Source organism: Hylobates moloch, unplaced genomic scaffold, assembly GCF_009828535.3.
Source record: "Hylobates moloch isolate HMO894 unplaced genomic scaffold, HMol_V3 SCAFFOLD_11, whole genome shotgun sequence".
Classification (NCBI taxonomy): Eukaryota; Metazoa; Chordata; class Mammalia; order Primates; family Hylobatidae; genus Hylobates; species Hylobates moloch.
Window position 1 is genome coordinate 50,654,455 of NW_026652286.1, and position 20,870 is coordinate 50,675,324.

Genomic DNA, 20,870 nt, shown 5'->3' on the forward strand with positions numbered 1-20,870 from the left:
AAATATGATGTACATCCGCAAATATTAACTGTGGGTTGAATCTGCATAAGAGAGAGCTTAAAATCCTCATTTACCTCTTCAAATTCCTCTAGTTCACCAATTCACAGTAACTTAAGAAAAGTAAATAGAGTGCTAAATTAAAAATTCACTCTTGGCCAGCCAAGGCAGGCGGATTACAAGGTCAAGAGATCGAGACCATCCTGGCTAACACGGAGAAACCCCGTCTCTACTAAAAATACAAAAATTATCTGGGCCTGGTGGCGGGCACCTGTATAGTCCCAGCTACTCGGGAGGCTGAGGCAGGAGAATCGCTTGAACCCTAGAGGCGGAGGTTGCAGTGAGCCGAGATCACGCCACTGCACTCCAGCCTGGCCACAGAGTGAGACTCCGTTTCAAAAAAAATTCATTCTTATCTGTTACAGTGTAAGACAGCTGGTAGTACAGGAAATCAGACTGGTTTGATTGTCTATGTAAGTTTTTCAAGGATTTTTACTGACAATTTCAGGTGCTGCTCATAGTCTTCTGTCCACAAAACTATTATTAAATTTCAAACCCTCAAATGAAATATATTAAACAGCAATGTACCCCTCAAGATGGGAAGCAAAACTTACTTCAAGTTGAAAAAGTTCTCCAGCTCCCTCAGAGTCATTGGATGTGATTACTGGAGTATGAATATGTACGAAGCCACTGTCCTGAAAAAGAAAACCACCATTTTCAGGATATTTGCATATTCAACAATTCCAAGAACACACATCCCCTTATAGTATTGAAATGGCACACTAAGCAAATGCTATATCAAACCCCTCCCTAATCCCCTAAATATTACAACTATTGAAAATCAGTTGAGTGTTTTAACTACCCACAGGGGCACAAATAATTTTAATTCAGGAACACACTTAGACATTAACTAGTCCAACCTCTTCATATCAAAGATAAGGAAGTTAAGTCCCAGACAGATTTAGTGACTTTCCACAAATTACACAATTAGTCAGTGGCTGAGCCAGGTCTAGAACCTAGGTCTTCATGCTCTCTCTTTAGTACTATATTCTCTTCCCATTTCTCTACCATTTTGGTGGTGATTTAACAAACACATACGCACACTCTAGGCTAATGCATAATGATGCTGCCCACGCTGCTAGGGGAATACAAAGCGATCAGTATAAACTTATCTTGAAATATGACCTCAATTGTAATGAACCACCAAAAAAGGAGAAAAAGTAGACAAATAGAGAATGAATAAACAAACAGCAAAAAAAGGCAGAAATGATCTTTAGGAGGTCTCTGTCATTAAACTGACGGCACAATGGACTCCACATGGCACAGGCAGTGTACTTCCTTTGCCTGAAGGAATATTCTGAGCAGCAGCAAAGCCATCCATTACTGACATCCCCAATTGCAGCCCTTCCGAACAAAAGTCTGAGACTATTTCCATCAGTGAACCACAAAAGCTGTTGCTAGTCAGCAACTTCAAGGTTATGCTTCTTTCATTTTGACTATGGATGTAAGCAAAAGGTTACACACAGTGTAGATGTTTGCAGGGTGGGACTGCAGGTAACGAAAAGTGAATTTATAATAGAAATGTAGTACATGCTTAATGCAGAATTTTGGCCTTGGAATCAATACAATAAATTCTTACATACATATCTCTGCCAAGTTTGGTGGAGTGTAGATTGTCTCTATGCATTACCAGGGACCTCCCGAATATGACCCTTCTCAAATTCAAGTATTCTGGCTATAATACAAAGTATTCAGTCAACAACTTGCCTTATGATGTGGACTGATTAAATATTCAAGCTCTAAATTAGCAGTCTCAGAAAGTATTAAAATGTACACTTAATCTGACAGCAACATGCCCAGAGGTGCTGCACAGAGCACATTATAGAAAACCAATAAAATCTGATCAATAACATTACTGCATAAAATTTTTATCTCCTAGGAGCCAAGAATCACGGACATGAAACATTTCTTCCACATGAATGTAGGCAACTATGAACATGAGTGCAGTAAACAAAGAAAGGAAGTGAAAAATCCAAAGGAAACGAGGGTGGGGAAGGGGAGGTGGAGAGGGAGGAGAAAATTTAACGGCTAAACATGATTGCCCAAGTTAGAACTGGTCAAATGCCACAAGAAACTGCACTGTAAATCTTATGAAAATAACTGAGATTTTTTTTTAAATCACACATCTAGTGGGAATTATTTTTAATACTTAACTAATGCTAAACATTACAAAACGGCCCAGCTGCTTTCGCTGCTTTAAAACTGCTAGCAAGGCTTATCAAAGTTCCTAACGTTACCAAACGCTAATAAAGGAGAGAGTACAAAGGAAGAATAATACAGCCGTGCAAACAAAGTCCAAAAAAGTGAAAGTGGGTGGGGGAGTAAAAAGAAAAAAAGGAAAGTAAATAGCAAGGAGTGGTTAAGTATTGTCAGTATGTGCCTCAAATAGGTTTCCAGTGTCACTTACTTATACTGTCCCACAGCAAAGGGGTTCCTAAGTAGAGACATGAAGGCCAGAGAAGGGGCCAAAAATAAAAGCAAACACTTTCACCCAATGTTTCAGATTCCACCCATCACCTCCAAGTATCTAAATATTTTAATACACATTCTAAAACCAGGTATTTTATAAGGCTCTGAGTATCCCAAAATTATAAAGTTCATATATTACGGCCCATATACATCAGTAAGAGAAGACTAATAGATTATCTTTTTCTTTCACTTGTTAACTGAAATAACTATCATTTAATCAGAATCAACAAAAAAGGAAACGTGAAAGGAATTGCTAGCCACGGGCAGGCCACAGACAACACAAAGTGACGCAAGAAGAGATTTTAAAATTCCATAAAGAGGTCAGGAGCAGTGTCTCATGCCTGTAATCCCAGCACTTTGGGAGGCTGAGGCGGGTGAATCACCTGAGGTCAGGAGTTTGAGACCAGCCTGACCAACATGGTAAAACCCAGTTTCTACTAAAAAATACAAAAATTAGCCCGGTGTGGTGGTGCACACCTGTAACCCCAGATGGGAGGCTGAGGCAGAGGTTGCAGTGAGCCGAGATCACGACACTGTGCTCTAGCCTGGGTGACATGGCGAGACTCTGTCTCAAAAAAAAAAAAAAAAAAAAAAAAAAAAAAAAAAAAAAAAAAAAAAACAAAAAAAAAACCATAAACAGCAGTCACAGGAACTCAAAGGCATAGCAATTTGGAGACATTCTACACAAAGGTAAAGAATACTCCACATAGGCTGGGGCACAGTGGCTCACATCTGGACCCTAGCACTTTGGCTGGTCCAGGCAGGATTGCTTGGGCCTAGGAGTTCAAGACCAGCTTAAGCAACACAGTGAGATCCCATCTCTACAAAAAATACATTTAAAAAAACTAGCCAGGCACAGTGGTGCATGCCTATAGTCCCAGCTACTTGGGAGGCTGAGGTAGGAGGATCACTTGGGCCTGGGGGATTAAGGTGGCAGTAAGCCATGACTGCACCACTGCACTCCAGCCCGGGCAACAGTATGAGACTTCATCTCAAAACAACAACAACAAAAATACTTCACATAGTGGCAGGCTTTGAAAACGCTGCCATACAGAGGAGAACAATCCCTGATACTCACAGGAAGAACCTCGACTCATTGAGAGAGAAAGAGCAGAATCTTTTCTACTGGCTCACTGAAGAAGAGGGGAAAGTAAGTAATCCATTTTAGGAACACTTCCACTGGAATTTAGAAAAAATTGGTGCCTAAAGACAAAATTCCACAGTTATTTCAGAAACTTGGCTTTTCTGAATGACTCATTCCTTGAGGATTCTAAATAGCCAAGTTTTAGTACATAACAAGTATGTCAGTTTTATGAGCAAACAAGGTTATACAAAAAATATTTTTCATACTCAAACCAAGAAATAACCTTAGATCCTTAAAGTGTCTTAACTTAAAAGTACTGTTCAAGTTTCTATTTTTTCCCCACATTTCTATATTTTAATTAACAAAACTGAAACTTACGAAAATTTTTTATTTGGAGGCTTAACATCTTTTAGCAAACCCAAAGTAACAGATCAAAGAAACACTACAAAATACTAGGTAATGTATAACTATTACTTAATATGCCTTATAGTACTCGAGAAAGGCTTCTTTAAACAACTGAATCCAAGTATCACACATAAAGGTAGATAACTATCACATAAAGGTAAGTAACAGAATTATATTCTCCAGGTCTTTACAATTACTACGTGAATTTATTACTACTCAAAAAGTGTCTGTTTTTGTAACTACTCTATCATGAATGGTGCTAAAATTCAAGTTATTTCCAACCACTTGAATTTTTTTTTTTTTATTTTTTTTTGAGACAGAGTCTCACTCTGTCGCCAGGCTGGAGTGCAGTGGCGCAATCTTGGTTCACTGCAACCTCCGCCTCCTGGGTTCAAGTGATTCTCCTGCCTCAACCTCCCGAGTAGCTGGGACTACAGGCACGCACCACCATGCCCAGCTAATTTTTGTATTTTTAGTAGAGACGAGGTTTCACCATGTTGGCCAGGATGGTCTTGATCTCTTGATCTCATGATCTGCCTGCCTCGGCCTCCCAAAGTGCTGAGATTTCAGGTGTGAGCCACAGCGCCCGGCCATGAATGTTTTTCAAATTTTACTTTTAATAATTTTTGGCCAGGTACGGTGGCTCACGCCTGCAATCCCAGCACTTTGGGAGGCTGAGGTAGGTGGATCACCTGAGGTCAGGAGTTAGACCAGCATGGGCAACATAGTGAAACCCTGTCTCTACTAAAAATACAAAAATTAGCTGGGTATGGTGGCACGCACCAGTAGTCCTAGCTACCTGGGAGGTTGTGGGAGGAGAATCACTTGAACCTGGGAGGCGGAGGTTGCAGTGAGCCAAGATCACGCCACTGCACTCCAGCCTGGGTATAGAGCGAACTCCGTATAAAAAAAAAATATACACACACACGCGTGCACACACACACAGTATTATTATTATTATTATTATTATTATTATTATTATTATTATTATTATTACTATTTTTGAGATGGAATCTCGCTCTGTTGCCCAGGCTGGAGTGCAGTGGCGCAGTCTCTACTCACTGCAACCTCCACCTCCCGGGTTCAATCAATTCTTCTACCTCAGCCTCCCGAGTAGCTGGAACTACAGGCACACGCCACCATACCCAGCTAATTTTTTTGTATTTTAGTAAAGACAGGGTTTCACCGTGTTGCCAGGGCTGGTCTCGAACTCCTGAACTCAGGCAATCCACCCGCCTCGGCCTCCCAAAGTGCTAGGATTACAGGTATGAGCCACTGCGCCCAGTAATAATATTTTTAAGACACTCTCCTGCCCAGGCTGGAGTTCAGTGGCACAAACACAGATCACTGCAGCCTCCACCTCCTGGGCTCAAGTGATCCTCCTGCCTCAGCTTCCTGAGTAGGTGGGACTACAGGCACATGCCACCATGACTGGCTAATTATTTTTACCAGAGACCAAGTCTCACTATGTTGCCTAGGCTAGTCTCCAACTCCTGGGCTCAACAGATCCTCCTGCCTCAGCCTCCCCAAGTGCTGGGATTACAGATGTGAACCACTGCACCCTGACTACTTTATTTTTTTATTTCAATTTTTTTAGCTTGTCTTATTTTTTAATTGTTTACATATCTCTAAAAGTTTCAAGTAATCAATGTATAGTGTAGTCTACTTGTCAATACCACCACCTAGTGGCCAAAAGCCTACAAAACCTTCAGAATTAATACTTTATCAGCCGTTAAAGCCATGTGGTTAAAAAACAAAAAGGTATTTTTACAATTGTGTGGTTCAAGCACTACTGAAAATCCACATGGAAGCTGCATAGCAACGTTTCTGACAGCATGTGTAACCGGACCCCTACAAACTATAATGGGATGACATTATATAATTTGATTTATTTTCCTTTGTTTTATCAAAAGCATATGCCTTAAAGCCATGATGTTCTTTAGCTCTTTGACCAAAAGTTAATCTGAAGGAGCTTTTTCAAGGGGCAAGAACTTTCTTGGCGAGATTAGGGCTGTGTGAATTTGGATACTGCCCAAGGGAAGGCTATATCCACTATTACACAATCTCTGCAAATTAGCTAGATCTGGAGAAGTACCACAGGAAGCCTCACAAAACCACATGGAATAACAATAAACTTTATCTCCTGTATCACTCCTTGCCTTTATCTGCTGGATCCACAGGGAGAGAAGGTCCCTTCACCTTAGCAACTTGTCAACCACATGAAACTGTGGCTTTCCCGGGTAGAGGGAAATGGTTGAGAAGCAAAGCTAAATGAGACAAAATGTCTTTAGTCATTAGATAGACCTACTTGATCAACACCAGTAACTCTTTAAAATTAGTGCTTACTTTATACAAAATATAGATCTATGACCAAGATGGAGAAACAGGAAACAACCAAAAACACTATAAAACAACAACAAAAACAGTAACAATAAAAAGCAAACCCCATGAAACAACAGTTTTCAAAGACAACAGATATCAGGCAACAAAAGCCATCTCTCTCTGAGATGGGAAACAAACATGGTAAACTCCTACCAGTAGAACAGCTTACTGCCTTGAGATCTTCCAGGCCACAGCACAGGGAAGGGGAAAAAGTAAGGTAGAGCCCAGCAGACTCCCTGAGTTGAAGAGACACAACTCAAGAGTCTGGAGAGACCCAAGTGGCTAGAGTTCATACCCTAGAACATCAGAGAGGAGAGAGCTGCAGAAGGCCCCCCTGTAGTATTAGGTAGATCAGTGCATTTGTGTGAGGAAACTATCCAATGCTAGGGAAAGAACCATCTAAAAAGATTAGCGAAAACAGTGCCCAGTGCTCACATGCTGGCTGGAAACAACACCTGTTCCATAAACTAGAAAAACTCATCATTCCCAAGGCCCTAGGCCGGGACCTAAGGAAGGCTTTGCCTCAGTGAGGAATAAATAGTACTAGACTGAGCACTGCTACAGACCTGCTTAACAAATAACACAAGCAAGACCTCAAAGAATCAAAGAGATATCAATATCTGTGTGCAAACCCACAGCATCCAACAAGGTAAAATTCACAATGTCTGGCACCCAAAGCTAGGTCATGCAGAGTCAAGAATCCATAACCCATAATGAAGAGACCAATCAAAACTAACTCATAACTAACAGACATGTTAACATCAGGAGAAAAAGACACAACTGTTTTTAAACAGTTATTAAAACTACAGTCCATGTTTGAAATGTTAACCAGACATAAAAGACATAAAAAACAGCCTAGGCCAGGCGCAGTGGCTCATGCTTGTAATGAGCACTTTGGGAGGCCAAGGCGGGAAGATTGCTTGAGGCTAGGAGTTGGAGACCAGCCTGGGCAACACAGTGAGACCTTGTCTTTATTTAAAACAAATGAACAACCCAAACCAAACATCCAGATATGAAATCTAAATTAAGAGCCCCAGAAATAATAACTACATAGGTAAATATATGATTTTATTATTTAAATCTCTTTAAAAGATAATTGATTGCCTGAATAACAATGATGAATCACAGGATTTATAACATATATAAAAGTAAAATGCATTAGCCAAAAATAACATAAAGGAGGAAAGAAACATAACTATATATTATAAGGTTATTACATTATATGTTAGGTGGTAAAACATCAACTGAAGTTAAAGATGTATACTATAAACCCTAAAGCAGCCACGAAAATAACAAAACAGAGTTATAGTTAAGAGAAAAACAAAGAAGGTAAGAAATAAGAAATAATGCAAAATGCAGCAAAAAAAGAGAAAAAAGAGAACAAAGAACAGATAGGACAATCAGAAATGAAAACAGCAAGATGACTCAAACAAAACCATGTCAATATTCACATTAAATGTATATGATCTAAACACCCAAATTAAGAGAGAGAGACTGATTATCAGACTGGGTATAAAAAGCAAGCTCTAACTATATGCTGCCAACAAGAAATGCAATTTAAAATATAAAGATACAAATACATTTGACCCTTCAACAAGATAGATTTAAACTGCATGGGTCTACTCATACATGGATTTTTCTCAATAAATACACTGGAAAATTTTTTGGAGATTTGCAGCAATGTGATAAAGTTTGCAGATGAACAGCATAGCCTAGAAATATTTTTTAAATTAAGAAAAAAGTATGCCATGGATGCATAAAATATATGTAGATTTTGTATATGTTATTTACTACCATAAATACACACAAATCTTTTACAATAAGTTAAAATTTATCAAAACTTACACAAACACAGACCATACAGGGCACCATTTGCAGTAGAGAGAAATGTAAACAAACATAAAAGTGCAGTATTAAACCATAAATGCATAAAAGTAGTTATATACAGTATGTACAATAATTTCATAGCTACTATAGTGAGCTCAAGTGGTACAAGTATCCACTTAAAACACCCTCTGATGATAATCATCTCATGAGCAGTTCATCTCTCAGTAAATTGTGTGTCGCAGTAAAAAGCAATCTCTTGTAGTTCTCACATTATTTTTCATCAGTTTCAGTGCAATACCGTAAACCTTAATTAACACCATGGGACTCATACGAAGTACTACGACAGAGGCTAGAAGTACTCCCAAGAAGCGGAGAAAAGTCATGACATTAGACATAAAAGTTTAATTTCTTTTTTTTTTTTTTTTTTTTTTTTGAGACAGAGTCTCGCTCTGACGCCCAGGCTGGAGTGCAGTGGCGCAATCTCGGCTCACTGCAAGCTCCGCCTCCCGGGTTCACGCCATTCTCCTGCCTCAGCCTCTCCGAGTAGCTGGGACTACAGGCGCCCGCCACCGCGCCCGGCTAATTTTTTGTATTTTTAGTAGAGACGGGGTTTCACCGTGGTCTCGATCTCCTGACCTCGTGATCCGCCCGCCTCGGCCTCCCAAAGTGCTGGGATTACAAGCGTGAGCCACCGCGCCCGGCCAAAGTTTAATTTCTTAATATGTACTGCAGATTGAGGTCTGCAGCTGCCTGCCATTTCAAGACAAATCCAGCATAAAGAACACTGACAGAATTTTTTCTTACGAAAAAATAAGGATATCGTGAAACTGTTGCTACAGCTATGCCAGCAAGTGAGAAAACCTTGTACTTTTTGTAAAATACAAAATATGTGTTACTCAACTATTTACATTATCAGTAAGCCTTCCAGTCAACAGTAAGCTATTAGTTATGTTTTTGGGGAGGCAAAAATTTATACCTGCATTTTCTTTCTTTTTTTTTTTTTTTGAGATAGAGTCAAGCTCTTGTCGCCCAGGCTGGAGTGCAGTGGCACGATCTCAGCTCACTGTAACCTCCGCCTCCCGGGTTCAAGCAATTCTCTTGCCTCAGCCTCCTGAGTAGCTGGAATTACAGGTACCCGCCACCATGCCCGGCCGTTCTGTATTTTTAGTAGAGATTGGGTTTCATCATGTTAGTTAGGCTGGTCTCGAACTCCTGACCTCAAGTGATCTGCCCGCCTCGGCCTCCCAAAGTGCTGGGATTACAGGCATAAGCCACCGCACCTGACCTATACTTGGATTTCTGACTACATAAAGAGTTGGCGCCCCTAACCTCCATGTTGTTCAAGGGTTAACTATGGTTTAAAAGTAAAAGGATAGAAAAAAAAAAAATGCTAACACTAATCAAAGGAAAGCTCTAGTGGTTATAATATCAAAGTAGATTTGAAAGCAAAGATAATAATAGAGATTTTAAAAAAAAGCTTGATAAATCAATATACCTCTAACCAGGCTAATCAGAAAAGAGAGGCCACAAATTATCAATAGGAATGAGGCAACATCATTATAGATGCAACAGATATTAAAATAATAAGGGGATACCAATAGCAATTTATTATTTATGGCAATAAGTTTAAAAGCTTAAATAAAACGGATCAATTCTTGAAAGTCAGACTATCAAAGTTCACTCAAGAAAAAATAGATAAGCTATACAGTTGTTTAACTATTCAAGAAATTAAGCCAGGTGCAGTGACATACACCTGTAGTCCCAGCTACTCAGGAGTGTGAGGCAGGACTGCTTGAGGCCAGGAATTCAAGGCTGTAGTGCACCATGACTGCACCTGTGAACAGCCACTGCACTCCAATCAGGACAACATAACAAGATTCGTCTCTAAATAAATAAATAAATAATTTTGTTGTTGTTTGAGACAGAGTATCACTCTGTCACCCAGGCTGGAGTGCAAGTGGTGTGATCTTGGCTCAAGGCAACCTCCACCTCCTGGGCTCAAGCGATTCTCCTGCTGCAGCCTCCCAACTTGCTGGGATTACAGGCATCCACCACCATGCCTAGCTAATTTTTGTATTTTTAGTAGAGATGGGGTTTCACCATGTTGGCCAAGCTGCTCTTAAATTCCTGACCTCAAGTGATCTGCCCACCTCAGCCTCCCAAAGTGCTGGGATTACAGGTGTGAGTCACTGCAGCTGGCCAATAAATAATTTTAAAACAAAAAAATGGCAATAACAATTTTCTGGGCATGGTGGCACATGCTTGTAAGCCCAGCTACTTGGGAGGCTGAAGGAAGAGGACTGCTTGAGTCCGGGAGTTCAAGACTAGCCAGGCAACACAGTGAGACCCCCATCTCAAGATAAAATTAAAATAAAATTAAAAAGAACTTGAATTATAAAAACTGTACCCCCCAGAGGAAAAAAAAGACATATTTGAAAGTACACACTCAGATGAATTCACTAGTGAATTCACATTTAAGAAAGAAATAATTGTAACTGTATGGATAACTGTGTAATTTTACTTTTAGAAAAGATAAAGGGAGGGAATATCCCCAACTCACTGAATGAGGTCAACCTTACCGATACCAAAACCAGACAAAGACATTAGAAGAAAACAAAACTACAGAATAATATCCCTTTTGAGTGGTGAGGCAAAAATTCTAAACGAAGTTACAGCAAATTGAATTCAACAACATATTAAAAGAATACATCTATAATATCATATACTTATATTATTAATATATTAATGTAAGACTTTTTTTTTTTTTTTTTGGAGACAGAGTCTCATTCTGTTGCCCAGGCTGGAGCGCAGTGGCACAATCTCGGCTCACTGCAACCTCCACCTCCCAGGTTCAAGTAATTCTCCTGCCTCAGCCTCCCTAATAGCTGGGATTACTGGCACCTGCCACCATGCCCAGCTAATTTTTGGCATTTTTAGTAGAGACGGGGTTTCACCATGTTGGCCAGGCTGGTCTCGAACTCCTGACCCCGGGTGATCTACCCACCTTGGCATCCCAAAGTGCTGGGATTACAGGCATGAGCCACTGCGCCTGGCCAATGTAAGACATCTATATTAGAATATATCTATATTCCCAGAAATGCTGGGTTAGTTTAACATTAAAAAATTTATCAATGTAATTCAGCATTAGAAACTAAAAAAAAAAAAAAAAAAAAAAAAAATGCAGAAAATTGACAAAACCCAATACCCATTCTTGATAAAACTCAGCAAATAAGGAAGAGGAGGGAACTTTCTCAACCAAATTCAGAGCATCTATTAAAACCTATGGCTAACATCATACTTAGTGGTAAAGGGAACAAATTGCTGATACACATAACAACATGGATGAATCTCAATAATTATGACAAGTGAAAAAAGACAAAAAATAGTATACGCTGAATGATTTCATTTACATAAAACTCTAGAAAAACACAAGCTAACACAAAGGAACAGGAAGTAGATTGTGGTTGCTTGGGGATGAAGGGAAACAAGGAGGGAGAGGAGGTATAACCAAGGGTCAAGAGGGAACTTTTAGGATCTTACCTTAAAGAAAGAATGAATAGCAGCTGTCGCTTCACTGCGAATCCTCAGTATAGAACCCAGAACGTTAGTCCTACACCTAAAGTGAGGATATTGTCTCAGGTACTCCAGAGGATGCCTCTCTTTATATTTGATGGGGAAATTCTGCCAATAAATGAAAAGAACAAATTAGAAGTCAAAAGAGATACTGTTTAAAAAATCAGTTTCCAGGGTATTTCTTAAATAGCGCTTTGGAACCAAACTAAGATCCTTTCCTTCTTTATTTCTTAATATAACTGATTTTAATCCACATTACTTCCACCAGGTAAGTGGAATGGTATGATAGAATCAGAGAGATGTAGGTTTGAATCTAGCTCTACTACTTATTAGCCAAGTAACTGAGCCAATATCACTGAAGCTCATCTGTTATTTATCAAGTTTGTATCCATTAGCTGTGAATCACTTCCTACAAATAGGTTAGGATTAATTATGCAAAATATCCACTGTTTGGCACACAGGAGTTCAAAATATTGTAGATAATAAAGATGTACACACAAGGCTGGTGTTCAATTTTAAAACTGTCTACGTCTTGAAAGCCCATGATCATTCATAATCAATTGGTGCAATTCGTTACTATTATCAACATGCTACTTCCATCTAGCAGAGTAGTAAAGATTTACAAAAAATTTGAAAGAAAATTATGGCTCCACATTGAAATATGTCTACACTGCTCACATTCATGTTACAAGATTAAGACAGACACATCCTTTCAGACAAAAATCAAAGTTTTAACTAAAAAGATAACAGAGAAGCTAAAAAAGAGCTACACTGGCAGCCTGTTTCTTTCAGTCTCATCCATTCTTTTTAAGTCTTGTACAAATACAAACTTTTATGTCGTATAGAAACAAGCACCATACTTATTAAAAGTGAAAATGTGACCATATCATAATTCTAGGGGTCAGAATTCTCTAATGTTGGAATACTTCAAAATGATACTGAATCGAAGGGCTTCAGGGAAGATGAAGCCATCAACACCAACAGAAGCCAAGGAAGAACAATTTAAGAATATAGTAGTCCCCCACTTACCCACAGGGGATATGTTCCAAGACCCCCAGTGGATGCCTAAAACCACGGACAGTATCAAACCATATAAACATTATGTTTTTTCTTCGACAACAATGGCCAGGTAGTGTATAAAGCACAGATAAGCAGGACAAAAGGATGATTCACATTCTAGGCAGGATGGAGCAGGACGGCTCAAGATTCCATGACACAATGAGAATGGCATGCAATTTAAAATTTAAGAATTGTTTATTTCTGGAATTTTCCATGTAATATTTTGAGACCATAGTTCACTGCGGGCAACAAACCGTGAAAAGCAAAACCACAGACAAGGGTGAACTACTGTAGTGAAACACGTGGCAAATTTTTAATAATCACAGATCCCTCTAAAAAAAATGAAAAGAAAAATGGTTACCATCTCTATTATGCTCTTGATTTCCAAATTATTCTACACTCTATTTTTCAGATCTTAGAACCTGATTCCTGATTTCACATGTCAATTAGAATTTCTTGGAAATTAAGGAAGACATTTTAATAAAAATTGCATTTTCTTCATTTCCTTACATTTCTTCCTATTATACTGAAAGAATAAACAATGAATTAAAATGATGCAATTTTCCTATATTTTCTCATTTTTGTTCATTAAATGTTTGAAGACAGGTATAGCAAAAACACAGAGGATTCAAATGGCTGGAATATAAATTTCAGCTGTGTCACATGAGCTCATAATGTTAAGCAAATCATTTCATCTGGCTGGGCCTCATTTTCTCCATTGTAAATTTAAAGAATTTGATTAATAATCTTTTATTCTCGCTAACCTCTTTATCAAGCTTATATATATGAAACTAACAGAAGAGTCTTGCAAAAACAGGCATAAACATGTCTTAATGCAGAATTTCTTGCCTCTGTTCGGCCTAAGCCTTACAATACTACTGATCGGCATCACCCAACAGAACTTTCTGTGATAAATGGAAATATTCTGTGCTTTCCAATATAGTAGCCAGTGGCCACATGCAACTACTGAGCACTTGAAATGTGGATAATGCCACTGAGGAACTGGATTTTTTTTACTGAATTTTAATTGATTTAATACCAAACAGCCGAAGGTGGCTAGAGCCTACCATTATTGGATGATCAGTTCTAGATCATGCAAAAGTCATTCCTAGCTTTCCTAAGAATGAGCCCGCCCGGGTATATCATTGTGGCTGACGGGGCATGCTTGTAAAAGCGGCAAGTTTTAACTGTGACACACACCACAGAGATGCAAAAATCAACACTTACCTCTCACTAAGCTATGTACATAAATAATTTTTGCTACTGCTTCTACAGGTCGTATGGCTTGCTTCAATTATCTGTCACAAATGAAATATATTCTAAGTTTCATCTTCCTAATAATCACACTTAAAACAGATTGCTGTCTTAAAGCCTACACAGCCTCCACAAAAGTGTCAGAAATCATACCTTGGCATCACAATTTCCAATAACTTTAATTTTTTCTGCCTTCAGTTCCACATTTTGCCTTTTGGATGGACTTTTTATCAGCTGCCCTTGTACTTCCACAGAACTCCCAAAAGTTAATTCTCTATAGTAACAAAAAACAAGATAAACAAGATATCATTATATACAACCTTCATTTTAATATCAACTTTGCAATAAGAATATTAAAATACTTAATGACAAAAGCTTTTACCCTTACTGGGTTAAATAATCTTCAGAATCTATGGATAATCTGTAGTATAAATAGAGTACAAAATTATAAAAATGAATTCCATAAGCTTTAAAATGGGAACAAATAGAGTTAAGAATTTGTAAATTAATTCAGAATTAAGAAGTGGTACAATTGCCCTTATTAAAAAGTTAGTTGGCCAAAACACTTTTTAAAAGATTACAGAATACATGGGAAAACTGCAAATCAAAATAAAATTATCCGGGAATTCTCTGTCCTATTTTTGCAATTAAAAAAAAAATTTTTTTTTTTTACTTAGTTGACTGGTGATCTAAGCACATAAGGTGCTACTTTCTGGTTAATAAGACTAGGTTCGAGTTCAAGTTCACCCACAAATTAACTGTATGACAACTATAGAAAGTCATCTAAGTTCATTTAAGAATCATCTATCAAAAAAAGGAGCTGGTAAATGATAGTACATCTGTTCTAATTATTTTTTCTTTTCTTTAAAGAGACCAGGTCTCATTATGCTGTCAAGGCTGGTCTCGAACACCCGGGCTCAAGCAATCCTCCTGCCTTGTCCTCCCAAAGTGCTGGGATTAGAGGCATGAGCCACCACTCCCAGCCCATCTGTTCTAGTTCTAACATTTCATAATTACAGTAAGTATGACAATAAGTGCCTTCCCAATAAACTACTGAAATATAATATAGCAATACAATAAATTTTATTAAAGTAAATAAGTCAGGAGATTCTGCACCCAGTTTTGTTTGCTTGCTAAATATATGCTATTCTTACATAATTTATATAAATAAGATTGTCCACTATTGCATTATGGGTGGGGAAATCTGGTATACTTTCATCAACCTGAGAGAGTAATTTGAGATGCTCTGACTTAAAATATGTATTACCTGACATATATGAATATAAATATTATCCTAAAGTTTCCTGGGAATATCTCAAAGAGACAGTCATCCTCCAGAAATCTAAAATCTAGGTCCCGTTAGACCCATGTGATTGCTATACTGATATAATCAAAACAATTACAAAGTTTTTTAAAAGGTTACCATTAATATTAGGGCCAGGTGTGGTGGCTCATGCCTGTAATCCCAGCACTTTGGGAGGCTGAGGCAGGCAGATCACTTGAGGTCAGGAGTTCGAGACCAGCCTGGCCAACATGGTAAAATTCTGTCTCTACTAAAAATAGAAAAAATTAGTCCGGTGTGGTGTCGCACACCTGTAATCCCAACTACTCGGGAGACTGAGGCACGAGAATTGCCGGAACTCATGAGGCAGAGGTTGCAGTGAACCTGCCACTACATTCCAGCCTGAGCGACAGAGTCAGACTCTCTCCAGAAAGAAAAAAAGTTACTATTACATCAGAACATTTTTTTTTTGTTCTGCCTAGTTGACCACATAGTCTCTGATCCATGAACCTATTCAATGTGTAAACAGCATTAACCCTAACAATCCTTGGAATAGCAAAGCACTCTTATTCTAACAAATTAGAATAATGCTCTCTTCCTCAGAGCTGATACCTAACATTAAAATGGTGTTAGTTTTTGGTTTTGGGGGATTTTTTGGAGACAGGGCTCTATCACACAGGCTGGAGTGCAATGGCAAGATCTTGGCTCACCACAGCCTTGACCTCCAGGGCTGAAGAGATGCTCTAGCCTCAACCCCCCGAGTAGTGGAGATTATTGGTGCACATCATGATGACCAACTCATTTTTATATTTTTGGTAGAGACGGGGTTTTACTATGTTGCCTAGACTGGTCTTGAACTCCTTGACTCAAGTGATCCGTCTGTCTCAGCCTCCTAAAGTGCTAGGATTACTTGCGTGAGCCACCAGGCCTGACCTAGTGTTAGTTTTAAAACCTGATGAATGAGACCATAAAGTTTCTTCCATTTATTCAACAGGCAATAACATGTCATCTTGTCAGCACTATGCTAGAGGCCAAGAATACAAAAAAGAATGAGATGCCATTCCTAACCTCAGGAAATTAAGAGTCTAGCAGGAGGAGTCAAATAGGAATACAGTTGATTACCATCCTATGTGACACATTTTAAGACAGACGTAGGCACGGGATGCTATTGGAGCACAAAAAAGGGGTACCTGACATAGTCATGGGATAGGAACATCAGATGATGCCTAACTAAGCAGGAACTATGAAAGACAAGAGGAGAAGAGGCTGTATTGGGCAGAGGCAGCAACATGTACAAATGCTATTAGGAAAGAGCAGAACAGCTTAAGGGAGCCGCAGGTAATTAAGAAAGACTGAAGTGAAGCATAGGTACGGGATATCAGCATGTGACGATGTCAAATAGAAGAGGAGGAAAGGCCTGGGCTTGAAGGATCTTGATTCTAAATATTCGGAGTTGATCCTCAAAGCTATTAAAGCAGATCTGTTTCAAAAGATTACTCAGGGGTCAATGTAAACACTGGAGTAGGGAAGTGAGAAGCACTAGAGGTGAAAAACAAAAATCAAAGAATTCTTTTAAAAAACAAAACTCACCTACTGTCAAGGCCTGAATCTGCAACAACCTGAAGGCTTTCCAAAGATGACCCATCATTTACATGCAGGAATAAGACTTCCTTCTGGGATCGGACAGAACGAATCCATCCCTAAGGAAGACAAATATTTCCAATGTGAGCGTAAAACATTTTACGTTTTCATTACACATACACACACATAGACTAAATGAAAGAAAAACATGTACTCACAATCCTGCCTCAACAAACCAACTTCTTTTAGTTCACCAATATGCATACTTAATTTTATATGTTCCAATCACAATAGAATACACACTTTGGTATTCTACCTTTTGTTTTCGTAATAAAGCACAACACTTCGAATGGATGCCTAACATTCCTTCATGTTGATGAGCCTAATTCATGTAACAAATCCTCCCAATACTGGCAATTCCAAGTATTTCCTCCCAGACCCCTGCTGCCTGGCCCAACAATAAATAACAGGGCACATATCTTGGTGCCTTTCTCAGGATGTGGGGTGTGCCCTTCTTTCTGGTTTCATCTCACCGCGCTGCCCAGAAGGCACCTCCTCTTTGGTGATTCTAAATCAACAGTAATTTCCAGGTTGGGCGCAGAAATCTTAGCACTTTGGGAGGCCGAGGAGGACAGATCACTTGAGGTCGGGAGTTCGAGACCAGCCTGGCCAACATGGTGAAACCCTGTTTCTACTGAAAATACAAAAATTAGCTGGGCGTGTTGGCGCTCACTTGTAGTCCCAGTTACTGGGGAGACTGAGGCAGGAGAATCGCTTGGACCTGGGAGGCGGAGGTTGCAGTGAGCCAAGATTGCGCCAGTGCACTCCAGCCTGGGTGACAGAGCAAGACTCCATCTCAAAAAAACAAAAAAAAAACAAAAACTAATTTCCAAACGACTACTTTCTTACTTTCACTTGTTAAAGTTAACATTTATTGAGCACTTTGTAATGTGCTTCTATTCTAAGCTCTTTATAAATATTATGCTACTTAATCCTCAGAAAAACTAAACGAAGTGGTTATCATTTTAGAGCTGCTAAAACATTATTTAGAGATGTCACGATAACCTCTCTAAATAGTCCAGGACAGTCACCGATTAGTAGAGCTGAGATTCAAAAGGAAGTTCTTACTTCAAAGTTCATGTTCTTATCAACGAGCTTTTCTGGGATGCTATTATAATTCTGCCCCATCCCCAGTTCCTCTGCCTAGGGAACACATCTTTCAGGACTTGGCTGAAATATCACCTCATGCAAGATATCTTCCTTAACCTTCTCAGTTACGTAACTTCCTGTTTTCTTATAGTTCTTTACTTACCTTACTACCAACTATCCTATTGCTAAAATTACTTGTTTTAACCACTGGAGCAGGGCTGTCCAACAGAAATATAATGTGAGTCACATGTTTAATTTAAAATTTCTTTTTGTGGCCACGTTAAACATAGAAATAGATGAAATATTTTACTTAACCTATTATGCCCCAAATATTATCAACATATTATCAATATAAAAACATACTGAGATATTTTGCATTCTTTTTGGTTATTCAAAATTGGTATGTATTTTACACTTATAGCACATCTCAATTTGGACCAGCCAAACTTCAAGTGCTCAGAGCCAAGAGTGGCTGGTAGCTACCATATCAAACCTCACAGGACTAAACTGAAATCCTCTAACATGGGCAGCAGGTTCTCTTTTCATCTTTGAATTTTCTCTTGACTAGCACACAAAGTATCATTAATGTATGCCCAATTAATAGACCAACAGACCTATGGAAAGAATATGGAACTCAAAAGAAATGCAAAGAGGAGCAGATTGGTCATACTGCTAAAAAGTAAAGGATATGTGAGGACAACAAAAATCACTGCAACAGCAAGCCATGACTGTGTCACTACAATCATGGGTGACAGAGCAAGAACCTACTCAAAAAATACGTATTTATTATAACAACATCTGCCAGGCTTATGCCTGTAATCCCACCATTTTGGGAGGCCAAAGGAGGAGGACTGCTTGAGTCCAGGAGTTTGAGACCAGCCTGGGCAATACAGTGAGACCCATCTTCACAAAAAACTTAAAAAATTAGAGTGTGGTGGTGCATGTCTATAGTTCCAGCTACTCTGGAGGCCGAGGCAGGAGGATTGCTCGAGCCTGGGAGATGGAGGCTGTAGTGACCTGAGATCACACCACTGCATTCCAGTCTGGGTGACAGAGCTAGACCCTGTCTCAAAAAACAAACAACCACATCAGTGTACTTCAGCAACCTAATAAGAAACAAACACCTTGTTTATTCTGCACCTCTTCTATGTGGAGCTGCTGCAAATAATATAATCAGCAAGAGAAACAATGGCAGCTAACATTTGTAGACTATGAGCCACTGTTTTAAATATCTATTTCCATTACCTCATTTAATTTTCAGGACTCAGGGACAATTATTGTCTCTTTCCATAAGAGGAAAATAAGGTGTAGAACGCTATGCAGAGATTTAAACCTAAGCAGCTTAACTCCAGAGCTCTTTCAAACTGCTACATTCCACTTTTTCTCCAAATTCATTAAAAACAAATTACACGCAGAGCCCCACAATAGGCACTGAGGTGGCTAAAAGTTTAAAAGGCATGGTTTGAACAAGTATTTGCTGTCAGCCATGTGTGAATACAAACGCAGGTAAGAGACGGTTTCTGCTCTCAAGGAGGGAGGTCAAGACAACCACTTTATAAACCTGGATATTCATTATAAAGGGATAAAGATAGAGAAAGGGGGCTTGTTCATTTACACTTTTGGTATGATTAACAAGTTTACAGGTAATACCCTGGAATCACGAAAGCAAAGTTCCAGCGCTTTACAGTTATCGGAAGTTTTGTGAAAAGTAATGGAAAGCAGAAAGTGCAAACCCGCGACGCCTACACTTTCTAACTTTTCCCTGCTGGCAGTTGTGTCTGACCCGACCGTAAAAGAAAAGCTAGGGCCGGGCGCGGTGGCTCACGCTTGTAATCCCAGCACTTTGGGAGGCCGAGGCAGGCGGATCACGAGGTCAGGAGATCGAGACCACGGTGAAACCCCGTCTCTACTAAAAAAAAAAAAATACAAAAAAATTAGCCGGGCGTGGTGGCGGGCGCCTGTAGTCCCAGCTACTCGGAGAGGCTGAGGCAGAAGAATGGCGTGAACCCGGGAGGCGAAGCTTGCAGTGAGCCGAGATTGCGCCACTGCACTGCAGCCTGGGCGACAGAGCGAGACTCCGTCTCAAAAAAAAAAAAAGAAAAGCTAGATGTGGATGTGCCATATTAGTCCCTACAAGAAAAAACCCACTCCCTTCCCATTCACCAACCTGGACCTTAATGCGCTCCCCACTCGCGTTCTGAGTCCCGAGAGCGTCCCGCACGCTCAGTTTGGCTGAAGGTTTGTGCTTGGGGAAGGGGGCGGAGGAACAGAAGCGCACGGACCGGAGCAGGCAGCGGACCCCCAGCATCACGCGTCCGCCCAGGCCCTCCGCGGGAGCAGCCCAGACCCCGCGGTTCGACCCCCGCCTGCAGCGGCCCTCCCTTCTCAGCGGCTCCCCTTCCGCGGCCGCAGTTCTGCTCTAAGGCACTCCAGAGCCCCTCGGCTGCGCGCTTTCTCCTTCAGGACTCCCAGCTCTGTCCCCACAGAACCTCTCCGCTTCCCACTTCCCAACGGGGCGGAATGGACAGGACACTAGGCAAAGGCCAGAAAGAAACCACGTGCAGTTGGCAGCTGGGGCGCCCCACTACCGGCGACAATTCTAAACCTACTAACAGAACCCGGGCCGCAACACGCGAAACCAGTCCTACGACACCACGCCAACGCCGCTTACGTCGTCACGCTACGGCGAAGAAGGGAGAGCATGCGTACTTGTGACCCAGGCTTAGGGAGGTGTGCGGGAGAGGGGCG

The 20,870-nt window shown here is 40.0% G+C and overlaps 1 protein-coding gene across 2 annotated transcripts in view; it reads right to left on the minus strand.

Annotated features, from left to right (window-relative positions):
* The window catches only part of NARS2 (asparaginyl-tRNA synthetase 2, mitochondrial), a 156,438-nt gene extending 135,632 nt beyond the window's left edge, over positions 1–20,806 (minus strand). The window contains exons 1-5 of one of the 2 annotated variants that reach the window (XM_032167029.1): positions 20,290–20,806; positions 16,983–17,092; positions 14,264–14,384; positions 11,765–11,905; positions 612–692 (exon numbers count right to left, since the gene is read on the minus strand). In XM_032167029.1, coding sequence (XP_032022920.1) covers positions 612–692; positions 11,765–11,905; positions 14,264–14,384; positions 16,983–17,092; positions 20,290–20,430 — 594 coding nt within the window. In that variant the 5' untranslated portion in view covers positions 20,431–20,806. The remainder of the gene's footprint in view (positions 1–611; positions 693–11,764; positions 11,906–14,263; positions 14,385–16,982; positions 17,093–20,289) is intronic. The other variant, XM_032167030.2, reaches the window with a different exon arrangement.
* Between the last annotated feature and the right edge of the window lie 64 nt (positions 20,807–20,870).